Raw genomic sequence first — 14,094 nt, forward strand, 5'->3', positions numbered from 1 at the left:
CTTCCTGTCTGTCTCCTACACATGGTGCTTTGTGATTCACTTTGTCTATAGTAGCTTTCAAAGCCTTTAGAGATGGGCTTCTTTTTTCCATAGCCCAGCCACTAAGTTAGGATCAGTAAGAAAACCTCCTTTGAGTGTGCAGTTTGTATTGAGACTTTTAAGGTCATTTTTTTCAAGTGGTGGGTTCAGACTTGCTGGGACCTCCCAAGAAGTGAGTAAGGATGGTGATTGTGACCACTCACACTGTCCTGGGATGACACAGAAGCACCCTCTCCTGGGGTTGTGGCTTGCCTAAGTCCAAAATTGTGCTCACAAACCCTAAAGACTCTACCAGAAAACTGCTAACACTGATGAGTTTAGTAAAGTAGCAAGATACAAAATTAATGCACAGAAATCTCTTGCATTCCTATACACTAACAACGGAAGAGCAGAAAGAGAAATTAAGGAAACTCTCCTATTCACCATTGCAACAAAAAGAAGAAAATACCTAGGAATAAACCTGCCTAAGGAGGCAAAAGATCTGTATGCAGAAAACTTTAAGACACTGATGAAAGAAATCAAAGACGACACAAACAGATGGAGGGACATACCATGCTCCTGGATTGGAAGAATCAACATAGTGAACATGACTGTACTACCCAAAGCAATTTACAGATTCAATGCAATCCCGATCAAATTACCAATGGCATTTTTCACAGAACTAGAGCAAGAAATCTTACGATTTGTATGGAAATGCAAAAGACCCCGAATAGCCAAAGCAATCTTGAGAAGGAAAAATGGAGTTGGTGGAATCAGGCTTCCTGACTTCAAACTATACTACAAGGCCATAGTGATCAAGACAGTATGGTACTGGCACAAAAATAGAAAGGAAGATCAATGGAATAGAATAGAGAACTCAGAGGTAAGCCCAAACACATATGGGCACCTTATCTTTGACAAAGGAGGCACGAATATACAATGGAAAAAAGACAGCCTCTTCAATAAGTGGTGCTGGGAAAATTGGACAGCAACATGTAAAAGAATGAAATTAGAACACTTCCTAACACCATACACAAAAATAAACTTAAAATGGATTAAAAACCTAAACGTTAAGGCCGGACACTATAAAACTCCTAGAGGAAAACATAGGCAGAACACTCTATGACATCCATCAAAGCAAGATCCTTTTGGACCCACCTCCTAGAATCATGGAAATAAAATCAAGAATAAACAAATGGGACCTCATGAAACTTAAAAGCTTTTGCACAGCGAAAGAAACCATAAACAAGACAAGAAGGCAACCCTCAGAATGGGAAAAAATAGTTGCCTACGAAACGACGGACAAAGGATTAACCTCCAAAATATACAAGCAGCTCATGCAGCTTAATACCAAAAAAGCAAATAACCCAATCCACAAATGGGCGGAAGACCTAAATAGACATTTCTCCAAAGAAGACATACAGATGGCCAACAAACACATGAAAAGATGCTCAACATCACTAATCATCAGAGAAATGCAAGTCAAAGCCACAATGAGGTATCACCTCACACCAATCAGAATGGCCATCATCACAAAATCTGGAAACAAAAAATGTTGGAGAGGGTGTGGAGAAAAGGGAACTCTCCTGCACTGTTGGTGGGAATGTAAGTTGGTACAGCCACTATGGAAAACAGTTTGGAGCTTCCTTCAAAAACTACAACTAGAACTACCATATGCAACTGTAAAATAGATAGCCAGTGGGAAGTTGTTGTATAACAAAGGGAGTTCAACTTGAGGATGGATGAGGCCTTAGAGGACTGGGATGGGGAGGGTGGGGGGGAGTCATGGTAGGGAATACGGGGATATGTGTATAAAAACAGATGATTGAACTTGGTGTACCCCCCCCAAAAAAAAAAATCGTGCTCACGTAGAGCATTACGAGTACGTATTTTTCACGTACCCAGCACATCCCTCTATTGGAATATTCACAGTTGACTCTAGTTGTTCCATGAAGAAGATGCTTTCTTACAAAACACATACCATTCCAAATTCTCTAGGATTATTCCTGTTGCATATTTTGGACAAAAAGAAAGACCTCCTAGTCTTCTTGCTCCCTTGCCAGTCGCCTAAAGCCAGAGCAAAGATTCCTGTTAAAGTGCTTTAACCTTCCATTCTTGTCCTTGAAGCTGAGTTAAGATGAGGCTATTAAACTATGTATAGCAAAGGGAAAAGGGAGAAAGGAAAGAAAGCCTGCAACAGTGGTAGCAGACGGTTGCCAAATTCAATGTGAAATTCAGCAGGCGCAGGAGAGTTCCCTGAAGGCCAGGGTACTTGACCTGCACCCAGGACAGAAGTAAGATCCTGATGCCCCTGGAAGTCTTTTGTGAGGGGCTTCCTTCTTCCCTCTCCCATGAGCAAAGTCTTCCCCAGAATTTTGTTCTTGGCCTTTCTTTCTAAGCTGTTTTCTCTCCTGCACAATTTTATACACTCCTGTGGCTTCAGATACGCTCATGAACTGCAAGAAACTGGGGAAAAAAACTAAATGGTTAGCAATAGGAGATTAGTTGGGATTAGCCTAAATGTTTAGCAGCTTAAAAAAAATTTGAAAAACTGTGCTTGATTATAAAATATTTAAAGTATGTATAAAATACTATGTAAAGTACATATAAAAAAATAAGTACATACTGAAAACATCCATTTTTGACCAATTTGCAGTGTAGTGCTTGACAAGAATGAGAATAATTGATTGAAAATTATTGAGAGTAAATGGGGCTTCCCTGGTGGCGCAGTGGTTAAGAATCTGCCTGCCAATGCAGGGCACATGGGTTCAATCCCTGGGCTGTTAATATCCCACACGCCACAGAGCAAGTAAGTCCGTGTGCCACAATTACTGAGCCTGTGCTCTAGAGCCTGCAAGCCACAACTACTGAGCCCACGCCAACTACTGAAGTCTGCACACCTAGAGCCTGTGCACTACAGCAAGAGAAGCCACGACAATGAGGAGCCTGTGCACCACAACAAAGAGTAGTCCCTGCTCGCCACAACTAGAGAAAGCCCGTGCGCAGCAATGAAGACCCAATGCAACCAAAATAAATAAATAATCAAATAAATCTTTAAAAAGAAAAAAGAAAATTATTGAGAGTAGAAAAAGTAAAATGCTAAAGCTATGAAAAATGTCATGTTCACATATTTTTTATTTTTCTTACATAAATATCTTATAACAAAAGATATTTATGTTCATTGTTAAAAAAAAAATCAAGAACATATAGAAGTGAAATATAAATAACACACATTGTCCTATCCACCTAAAGACCACCACTGTAAGTATTGCTGTGTATCCTTCTAGAGCTTCTTCTTTGCATATCTCTTCTGCAACATTCATTTATTAAATAGACCCCACCATGTACCAGACACTGCTTTTATAGACACTGGGGATAAAAGGGTGAACAAGACAGGCCTGGGTGGGGGAAGGTCGTTGCTCTTATGGAGCTTCTGTTTTAATCGGGAGAGACATAACCAATATGAGGTGATTTCAGAAAATTTTAAGTGCAATGAAGAAAATTAAACAGGGCAATAGACTAGGCAGTAAGTGCAGGGGGCAGTTACATTAAGTAGGATAGTTAGAGAAAACGTTGATGTAGGTGTTTGATGAAGACGTGAATGATGAGGAAGACCTGGGTGTGCGAGATTCTGAGAGAACATTCCAGTCAGGTGGAATGGCAAGGACCAAGGCCCTGAGGCAGGAATGAGCTTCTCTGAGGACCTGGAAAGATGCAGTGTGGAGAGGCAGGGGGAGGTTGGGATGAGATCAGGTTGTAGGGGCTGAACGACATAGGTCCCATGATAGGCCAGATGAGGAATCTTGTGTGTTTTTTTTTATTATTCAAAGTGTAGTGAGTAGCCACTGAGTGAATTAAAGAGAGGAGCAATGGGCTCTTGTATCCAGAAAGATTACTCTGGTGGGTGTGTGAAGAGTGGATTATAAAGGAGCAGGAGTAGAAATTGAGGGGTCATTCAGGAGGCTGGTGTCATTGGCCCCTGGGAACCTGGGGGAGGCTTAGACCAGGTGGAGTGGTGGAGGAGGAGGAAAGAGGGTGCATCTGGGCTGAATTTGGTGGGAGCGTGACCTGTTACAGACTCAGCAGAGAAGGCAAGGCAAGAGCAAGGGGGATCAAGGGGACTTCAGGGCGTGTGCTTGAAAACCGGGTGGATCATTGGAGCCACTGACTAGTGAAAACTGAGCAGGGATTGCAGACTGGAAATTAATTAAAAATAAGCAGAGAAGAAATCTGAAAAATAGCCATAAATACCCAAAGGCCCATAAACAGTTACAAAAGCACCTGTGGTACTCCAGAATTACAATATATAAAAGTGCTGATTTGAAATGTTCATTTTTTTAAATTAAAGTTTTTAACCAAATGTCCTAGAGCCTTACCATATCTGTATCTCCTCACCTTTTATCCCTGTTGTCATTTCAGGGCATACGTGTGCAGCTTCTTGCTGGATATTAGATCCGAATGTCTATTGGCCCCTCACGTTAAAAGTATTGCTTTCTTTCATCCAAAATCTCCATCCTCTTCTGGGACCCCTCTCTATAGGAATGTCATCATGGTATTTAAAGCCATTAAACTACAACCTTTGAATCATTTCCTCCTATCTGTCGTATCCAGTTGATAGCAAGTCTTTCTGATTGTGACAGAGTCTCAACTGTGATGAGCCGAGTTATAAAGGGAAATCATTTGTTCAACACAGCCAAACCACAGAAGAGCCACACCTTGGTGATGTCTGGAACCTAGATGTCAGATGTGTCACACTTCTGTTTCCCATCATCTCTGAGACGCTTCCTCCGCTCAGTCAGGGATGGGTCCCAGCAGCTCTCAGGTTTCACCGCCAAGTCCGTTATTTAAAATCCTTGGTAGGGGCTCTGATGGTCCCAGCTAGGTGAGCCATGATTGGCAGCCCTAACTTGAACCACAGGGATGAAATAAGGGACGGTCATCTCTCCAAAAAGGGAAAGGAGTGTTCTTGGAGTTAGAAAGGAGTGCTAGGTAGACAATATTTTATAATAGATACTCACCAGAGGAGGCGTCCAGATGGCTTTTGTGGGGAGGTTGCTAGATATAAGGGGCTATACCCATTTTACAGTAGGATCATATAACTAACATCTGTATAGGGTTCATTACTTCCTTTAAAATTAATAACTACGCTTTGGGGTAGATATTATTATTTCTCTTTCCTTGATGAGCAAACTGAGCCTCAGAGACATTTAGAGATTTGCCTAAAGTCACACAGCAGTGTGTGGCAGAACTGGGGTCTGAACTTGGTCCATCTGAAGTGGTCCCATCATGTGGGCTTTCATCTTTTTGCCTACATTGTTGTCAATGGATACTGAGTACTCAGAGCTGTTCTGAGCAATGACAGAAAGCCTTGCTCTTGGAAACCAGGTGCTATTCGGTGCACTGTAATGAACCTGTAATAGCTATTGATTATTAAGTTTCCAGGGAAATCACAGGGAATGGAAGTCCCATTCCCTTACTTAGCGGACCACATGCTCTGATTGGTTTTCTGAACACTCTGAACTCGCTGTCACGGCAGCTCTGCCTTCTGCGTCCCCCTTTTCCTGCAGACAGCATACAAGTCATTGTCTTTTGTTATCGGTTGATGATCTATGGACAAGAATAAAAGAAACATTTGTCTTGGAGGATTGTTGTAGAAAATTCTTGTAACAACCCTATTGCTGTGGGGTGCCCGCAGGAGCCTGCCTTTCCCTAGAAGGGTGACGGGGAGGGGAACGGTACGGAGTTCAGGCCCTCCAGTCAGACAGACCAGGGGACAATGCCTCCTGCCTGGGTCACATGCAGCCCTGTGTCCTTAGACAATGGCACCGAACTCTCTCTGAACTATTTCCTCACTCTGTATATGGCTAATAGGTACCTGCTTTATAGGACAATGTGTATATAAAGCTTAATGCTCAATAAATAGTAGCTGTTATATAAGTAAGTAGTGATATATTTATTTAACTACTACTAATGTAGCAGTTATAGAAAGTGTGCCAGAGGTATAGAATTTGCAAGTATATTGGGCAAGGCAGTGGGTTTGTACCCATTCATTATTTATTTCAAAAATCATAGGATCCTTAACAACCCTACAGTTGATGTTTTTTCTATTGGTGTGCTGACAAAAATTCATGCTTCATGGAACTTATATTCTACTTAGGAGAGATAGACAAGAGACAAATATAAAATGTCATGTATCTGAAGGTGATAAATTAAGTGGGGAAGGACAATAGGGAGAACTGGGGACTAGATGTGATTTAAGATAAGGATTTCAAGGGCAGCCTCTGTGATAAAGATGCAGTCCCAGCATTGCCATGGTTTCATGACCGAAAAGCCTTCCCACCATGCAGCAAACAAGGTTTCCAAGCCTCAGCCACAAATTCAGGTGGATGTCAGTACAACATCAGTGCAGAAAGCACTTGCGCAGGCCCTTAAAATTCATCTTGACCACATGTGGTTCATATTTTTCATCTAATTTCCTGGCCTCTCTTCTAGTTTTATCATCTGATCCTCACTATTTGTGCGGGTTTTTCTTTCCGCTGACACCTCACAAGGAAGGGATTGGCTCTGTGATCTGGGTTGGAAATGGGGCTGCAGATGGTCCTTTCTCCAGTAACAAGTCTCTTTTCCGGAATTAGGGTCAATCGGTGGGCTCTTCTTCGCAGTCGGCATCGCCCAGTATGCCCTGTTGGGATACTTCATCCGCTCCTGGAGGACCCTAGCCATTCTGGTTAACCTGCAGGGAACAGTGGTCTTTCTCTTATCTTTGTAAGTAGTCCTTCTTCTCAGACTTTTAATTTAATAAGCAGAAGGAATGTCTTAAGAGGATGCGGGTCAATGAGCGGCGTTATTCCCTTTCAGGAGTTTGCCTGAACTGACTTTGGTGAAGAACTAAATTCCGCAAGCGCTCCAATGCTTGGCAGCTCCTGGGAAGAGTGATGCTTAATTAATTCAGAATGCAGGTATCCCTTGTTTAAAGTAACCTCTCGATAAACTGCATTGTAACCTTCAAATTGCCAACGGAGGGTACCAATTTCTTTTTTAACCTGATACCTCAACCTTAAAGATCTTCAGGCTGGATCAGGTCATGTGCTAGGGGTGCAACTGAGGTATGATATTATAGAACAATCTCTGCATGTTGAATATATAGCAACACCACTTTATCCCACAGATGAGTGTCATCTCAGCGCCTCCACATCTGGACATGGGAAGATGCTCAGACATGGGAGAAATCCTTAGAGTGCATGGACTCAAAGTAGTAAAAAGATGATGCCCTGGTCAGGGCAGGGTTCACACCATGGTCCGCTAAAGGCTGTAAGATGAGCCACCAACTTAAGCCTATTTCACCAGAACTTTTATTGTGATTATGAAAGGTTTTCTCCCCTCAGGTATCAGGCCTCTAATTTTAATCATTAAAATCTTTGGGATAAATAGCATTTTCAGCCAATGGTTACCAGCTTTCTTCTGTGCCATAAAGTGAGAGATAGATGTAATAGAATTTTCACTTACATAGCAATTTGATTTAGTAATTCTTTACTCAAGTTCTACTGAGATTTGGTGGGAATTGAACCGAAATCTGTTTTCATTCTCTCTTTGAAAGTAAGAGAATTGTTAAGTGCAAAAATGAATATAACAGAAATAGTTAACCTATATTAGAAAGGCAAAATTTATGAAATGCACTTAGTTATGTGAATTAGAGTGAGATAATTTTATTAGAAAGGAAAACTAACCATATTTTATTAGCTTGTGTATTGTAAATTTTTGGAATAAATGGGTGTCTAGTATAGTTCCTTGAATTAATAAGCAATCATGTAGATAAATGAATTTTCTTTTTAAATATTTAACAAGTCACATACTTCTTAATCCAGCCTGGCTCTCATTTCTCCTTCAATAGTAGAGTGACTTCACTGGATGATGAGGCATTCTGCTTTTCGTTTTCAGAATGTGTAGTCTGTTACTGCTTAGTACTAGATGGGGACCTTGACTCACTGGGAAATTAATCAGGTCATGAAAAATGGGAAACAGAAAAGAGCATGTAAAATCGCAATATATGTGTGTTCCATCAAGCCTAGAAAGTCAGGCTTGCTGCAGCCAGCCTCCAGTTTATCTCCCATCCCATCTCGTATACGCTGCTCCAGGCGGACGAAGCTGCTCTTTGTTCCAGTTTACACCTTAGGCTTGTCTGCCTCCGTGCCTCCTACTCTGTGCTATCGCTGGCTCCCTCAGTACCCTTCTCCCATCCCTCTTCTTTATTAGTTAATAGTCTTCCCAGTTTGCTTAAATGCCACTGCCTCCATGCTTTTCCTGGTCAGACCTCCAGTCATTCGCTTTCTTTTCTGAATTCTGCAGCATTTAACCGGCACCCTTTGAGTGGCCCCTTATTTCTGCCCCACATGGAGCCTGTCCTCTTTGTAAAGCAGGAGCTCTCTGACAGCACACGTTCGCTCAGCTACATTTCCCCCAGCACCAGAGCCCTGGGCCTTCCATACAATAGACGCCTGGTATCCATAGACAGATGTTGGCACAAAAGCCTTTGGAATTAGCCTTCGTTAGCCATCCGCAACACCAGAAAAAGTCATGTTATTTTAGAGACACACCTTATTTGTTTTACTAGAGATATTATTATTTAGCTTAAAAATTCCTCATTTTCATAGCACTTGAATTTGAATAGTTTTATTTTAGAAACAAGTGCCCCCTTAATTTACAAAGGTTTTCCACTTTTAAAGAAATTCACAGGACATTTTGAGCAGAGGCTTCCTTATTAAATTAGCATTGTAGCTTCTAAAAGTGAGAACGGCACTATGTAGCAGACAGTAAGTTCAAGGGCCTGCTGTTTCTTTTAAAAACACGTCTTACTGTTTTACATTCATAATAAGCATGTGTTAGAACTCATATTCCCAAATCTGTCCATTGGCAGCTAGGTGAGGCTTTGTTACCGAGAAGCTTATCGGCTTCTCAAAGGTGGAGAAATATCAGGTCCTAAGTTTACATAATCCAGGTAAACCCTCTCCCGAGTAGAAATAGTTTTATTAACTCAGAGTCGAATTTCCAAAGCCTGAATATCTCTCAACTATCATCTTTAAACATGATTTATAAAGTTTTAAAGTAATTTGTATTGCTTGTAAACAATTCTGAAAACACAGAGGTGCTTAATAGGAAGGGGGAAAATGAGTTAAATTATCCAAAGAAAATAGTAATGCTGACATTTCGACTGTTCCCTTGTTGGTCCTTTTCACTCCTCTTAGTCCTCCTCGGTTGTAATTTTTACTATCATAGACTTTCTAGCATTTCACTTACGTTTGTATCACAAGTATCCCCTCTGTATTTACCCCACTAGTCTTAGAGTCTTTCTACTTGTATTTGGACTGGTCAGGTACTTTTACAGAGGTACCTCATAGATGGCCTGGTGGGCAGGTCCAGTGGATCCCGTGACGATCGGCGGGCGTAAGTTCCAACGAGACAGTATTTTACGTGATTATTTACTTGTGCGTTAGTAACGATAATCAGAGACCATGGAGAAGCAAAGAGAGGAATTTTTCTGGATGTTGCAGAGGCCTCTGTTCCTGCTTTTGTTGACGGCGGCATGTCGGGCTTGAGTAATCTCTGCCCAGTAGCAGAACTCCTGGGGAGATGCCTGTCTTTCTGTTTCTGTTGTCTTTCCTCTCAGCACCTATTACAGTGCTCCGCACAAAATGAAAGTGCTCAGTAAATGGTTAGTGACGAACTGGCTGTCCATGAAGTTGCAAATTCCGGGGCGTTTGTTGCCAGTTTACTCTCCTTACTGAAGGGCATGGAGAGTTCTGAAAGGCACCTTAAAAGTAGCCAGGATTATTCATACACGTTTCATTTTAGGCAAATAATATGAAATTAGATCCAAAGATACCTGATACTGTATTTCGTAAACGCGGCTTCCCTGTTCCTGCCGCCCTTTGGTTTTTGAAAAGTCCTCTAAAAGTAGGCAGAACTGTGAGGAGGAGAGAAGATACATAATATCAAAGTCTTGAAACTGTTGAAAGGTATCAGTAGCAATAGAAATGTTTCATACTTTATAGTTATAGCAAGAAATAACTGTTGTTTTGTAACTGGAAGTTAACCAGAAAAGTAAACTTTTATTCTTGGAGGTCTGGGGGGATCAGGAGATATCCTCAGGACATGGTAAAGTGTGTCAGCTGATGGGAATATTTTGAAGCGTTAAAGCTCAAAAGTAGCTAAGATGTGATAAATTTGTTTCATTTTTATGTGTAGTCTTAAATAATCTCTCCCTTATTAATAATTATCACTATATTAAAAACACTTAAAAATTCTATTCTGATGGATAATAGAGATTTTTATCTCCTTTGTGAGGCTTTTTCAGAACTTTGAAAACCTACTCTGCGGTATTATCCTAACATCACTTGGCTATGATTTAGAGCCATATCTCTGACGCACATTTTATGAAGAATTATCCAGTATTGTAAACTTAACTTGCTATTCGCATATTAAAACTCACTTAAAAGTGAATGCATGCTGTTTACTTCTTTTGCCGCAATTTTGGAAGCGTGTTTTTGGTTTCCACTCATAAAGGAGGCCACCGTTTAATGTTGGCAGCCGTGGACAGTGGCCCTCTCTCTCTTCCATGTGTCATTGGAAGAGTCAAGCTTTAAACCTAAGGTGGAATCTGGTTGTGGTTTGGGTATCCACATACTGCGTGGGTGTTTTGTCTCCTTCCGACGCACGTGTTCCTATACGAATATACAGCCTTTGATGACGTCTCTTTCAGATTCATTCCTGAATCACCTCGTTGGTTATACTCCCAGGGTCGACTGCGTGAGGCTGAAGCCGCTCTGTACCTCATCGCCAGGAGGAACCGCCAGCTCAAGTGTACCTTCTCGCTGACACACCCGGCCAACAGGAGCTGCAAGGAGACGGGAAGTTTCCTGGACCTGTTCCGTTACCGGGTCCTCTTGGGGCACACTCTGACCCTGATGTTCATCTGGTAATTCTCTCTCAGAGCTCTTCTGTTGATCTGCAGTTCAGGTTATTGATAATCTGTTCTTTCTTCAGGGTTACAGAAAATTTCACTCTTCTGTTCAGCATGAAGTTTTCAGAAAAACAATCTCCTCTCTCCTCCACCCCGCCTTAGGCATGGTGCTCGCCTGTGATCTCTCACCTCCCTTTCAAGGAGGAAATGATGGTGCCAGGCAGAGGTTTACTGAACTTGTAGAAGTAGGTGTCAGAAACACATCTTTGCTTATGAGGTATTTGATGTAAATTTTTAAGTCCTCCGCCTCCTCCCCCACCAACATCCCCCCCCCCCCCAAAAAAAAAGGAAAGAAAACAAGCACACCAGAGATTTAAGACTTTCTAAGGAGGACTTTGAGGCCCCTCCCCCTGATTTTGGCCTCAGGTACTTAGATAGCACATTCCAGTTGCAAAGCACTGTGCTGCAATTCAGGATGCATCCCACTGACTCACTGAAAGGTGGGCTGATCTTATCCCCTATACAAATGAGATCCTGGGAGTGTGATGTGACAGCCTCAAAGCCATGTGTGCAAATCAGTGAATGAATGAATTAACACTCTCTGAACCTGATTTTCTAGTTTGGCTGATTCTGACCTGCCCTCAAAATGCTCTCAGCATTAATGTAGATTGCACTGAATGGTTCAAGATGGTACCATTGAAAGAATAAAATTGTGGAAAGGAGAGAAATGGATGATCCATCCATAGAGTTTGTGGAGTCCCATGTGTTTTAATATTATTCATTCTGTTAAAGTGCCATGAATGTGATTTGGTGCAAGATTGGACACGAACATCATATTTATTGGCCTGAAGGACTGTTGTGCTGTGGTTTGCCTGTATTTGGCAAGAAGGCTGCATAGAAACCTATATTTTTCACTTGGGAATAGAGGAGAGTCATTTTATATGAAATGAGTCATATATAAAACTAAAAGGGACAGTATATTGAGAATAAGAAGCTGCAAAGATAGTTTTCTATATCAGGATTCTCTTTTCCCACCCAACCAAACCCTGGCTACCACCTGTATGGTTAGGGGCCAGGTCACACCAGCTGCCACCATTCCCGCGGAGCCAGCTTAATGCTGGAATATCACAGATGCATAAGAAATGTTGAATGAAGGATCCAAGCTTGGAGGTATGGAGACTAAGGGAGCCTTTATTATTTGCTTACTTAAAATTTTTATTGGAGTTTAGTTGATCTACAATGTTGTGTTAGCTTCAGATATACAGCAAAGTGAATCAGTCATACACATATCCACTCTTTTTTAGCTTGTTTTCCCATATAGGCCATTACAGAGTATTGAGTAGAGTTCCCTGTGCTATACAGTGGGTCCTTATTAGTTATCTATTTTATATATAGTAGTGTATATGTGTCAATCCCAATCTCCCAATTTATCCTTCCCCCCGTCTTACCCCCTGGTAACCATAAGTTTGTTTTCTACATCTTTAACTCTATTTCTGTTTTGTAGGTAAGTTCATTTATACCCATTTCTTTTAGATTCCACATATAAGCGATCTCATATGATATTTGTCTTTCTCCATCTGACACTTCACCCAGTATGACAATCTCTAGGTCCATCCATGTTGCTGCACATGGCATTATTTCATTCTTTTTTAAAGCCAAACCTGACAATCCAGTGTAGGAGCTACCAATTTGAGGTTCTACCAATTGTAAAGAAATACTTACAAAGTATGTTCAGGTACTTAAGGCTCCATAAAACCCGCATTAGTGTGTCACGTAGACAGTCAGTCCAACCCTCTGCCTGGAAGGAAGCATTTACTTTCTTAGGGATTATTTACTTCTTGTTTTTAAGTTTTTTTTGTTTTTTCCAGGAATATTAACTTTTGGGTTCTGGCCTTCGGGGATAAAAAAACAGACAGACAAACAAACAAACTAGACTTCGAGCTAGGGAGAATGTTCATGTTTATTTTATATCTTACACAGCCAAAGGAACTCTTCTCAAATAAACTTCTTCCCTCTGGGCTCAGAATGTTAAAATACACGATTACAGAGACAATGTCATTCCACATACTGCCATCCTTTTTGAAGATGCTATAAAATTCTAAAGTCTTTTCTGTGGGTCTGTCAGTGAAGAAAGCCTTAACTGGGGAGTAAAATTATACCTCTGTGTTTAACATCTGTTCCTCTGGTTATTTCCCACAGTAGTGCCTTTCAAAATAGTTCTTTGATGCCCTAAATATATGGTTAAATATTATGCAAGCATTTTAAATTTTGTTTGGGCCCCATAAAGAGGATTGAAATGATTTTAATAGCTGTAATTATACATCCCAGCGACCAGCTCTACCATCAAGGCAATTTGCAAGCAGAGCCCCTGCCTTGGGACCATAGGCCTTCCCTGCCCATGTTCTCCCCATTTTCTCTCACCACCAGCTGGTAACTAAGTTCCTCGAGTGTCTGGAACTGGCTTTGTTTATTCGTACCCTACTCGCTACCATCACAGCTTAGTTTAAATATGTATGTGTGTTTCCATGGCTGCAATACTTCGCTGGAATTTCTATTTTCATGCAGAATAGATACACACTAACACATGCAGCGCATTAGGAATAGTGTTATGTAAGAGGAGGGTCTCTACTGCAGAGGGAAAGGATTTTTTTTTTTTAATATTTTAGGAAAATATTTTAACTTGTTTAGCCTGCTGCTTACAGGCAAAGTGCTAGGACATGGGAAAAACAGACAACTCAGTATCACCTTGCATCCTCACCCATGACGTGCCGGCTGCGACTTGCTCGTCACCCTTAGTGTGTGAATGACAGCTCGACCCAGGAAGAAGTGATGGGACATAGCTGCTGCCCAGGCTCATTTGCCAGAGAAGGAGGAGTCACTAAGCAGGCCAGCTCCAGGGGTCCCTCTTCCCTCTCCACCCCTCTCCTTGGTTCCTGTGACCCATTCTTACAGCCCAGGGCACTTGGCTCACTTTGCTCTTGCGGCAGAGATGGAAGAAAGGCTTTCCCTTTCCTGTGGGTCTCATCGTCGTTGTAGCTCACTGGAATTTTTCTAAGGAAAAGAGAAGCAAATGAGAATTTCCTTGTAATAAACATTTGTCGAAAGGAATTGTAAGAACG

General features: G+C 41.5%; 1 protein-coding gene across 1 annotated transcript in view; it reads left to right on the forward strand.

Moving 5' to 3' along the window:
- SLC22A15 (solute carrier family 22 member 15) overlaps window positions 1–14,094 on the forward strand; it is an 83,835-nt gene that overhangs the window by 42,435 nt on the left and 27,306 nt on the right. Inside the window, exons 5-6 of the mRNA XM_057719803.1 lie at window positions 6,654–6,783; window positions 10,775–10,990. Of these exons, the coding sequence (XP_057575786.1) occupies window positions 6,654–6,783; window positions 10,775–10,990 (346 nt within the window). The remainder of the gene's footprint in view (window positions 1–6,653; window positions 6,784–10,774; window positions 10,991–14,094) is intronic.

Source organism: Hippopotamus amphibius, chromosome 1, assembly GCF_030028045.1.
Source record: "Hippopotamus amphibius kiboko isolate mHipAmp2 chromosome 1, mHipAmp2.hap2, whole genome shotgun sequence".
In the NCBI taxonomy this organism is placed as follows: domain Eukaryota; kingdom Metazoa; phylum Chordata; class Mammalia; order Artiodactyla; family Hippopotamidae; genus Hippopotamus; species Hippopotamus amphibius.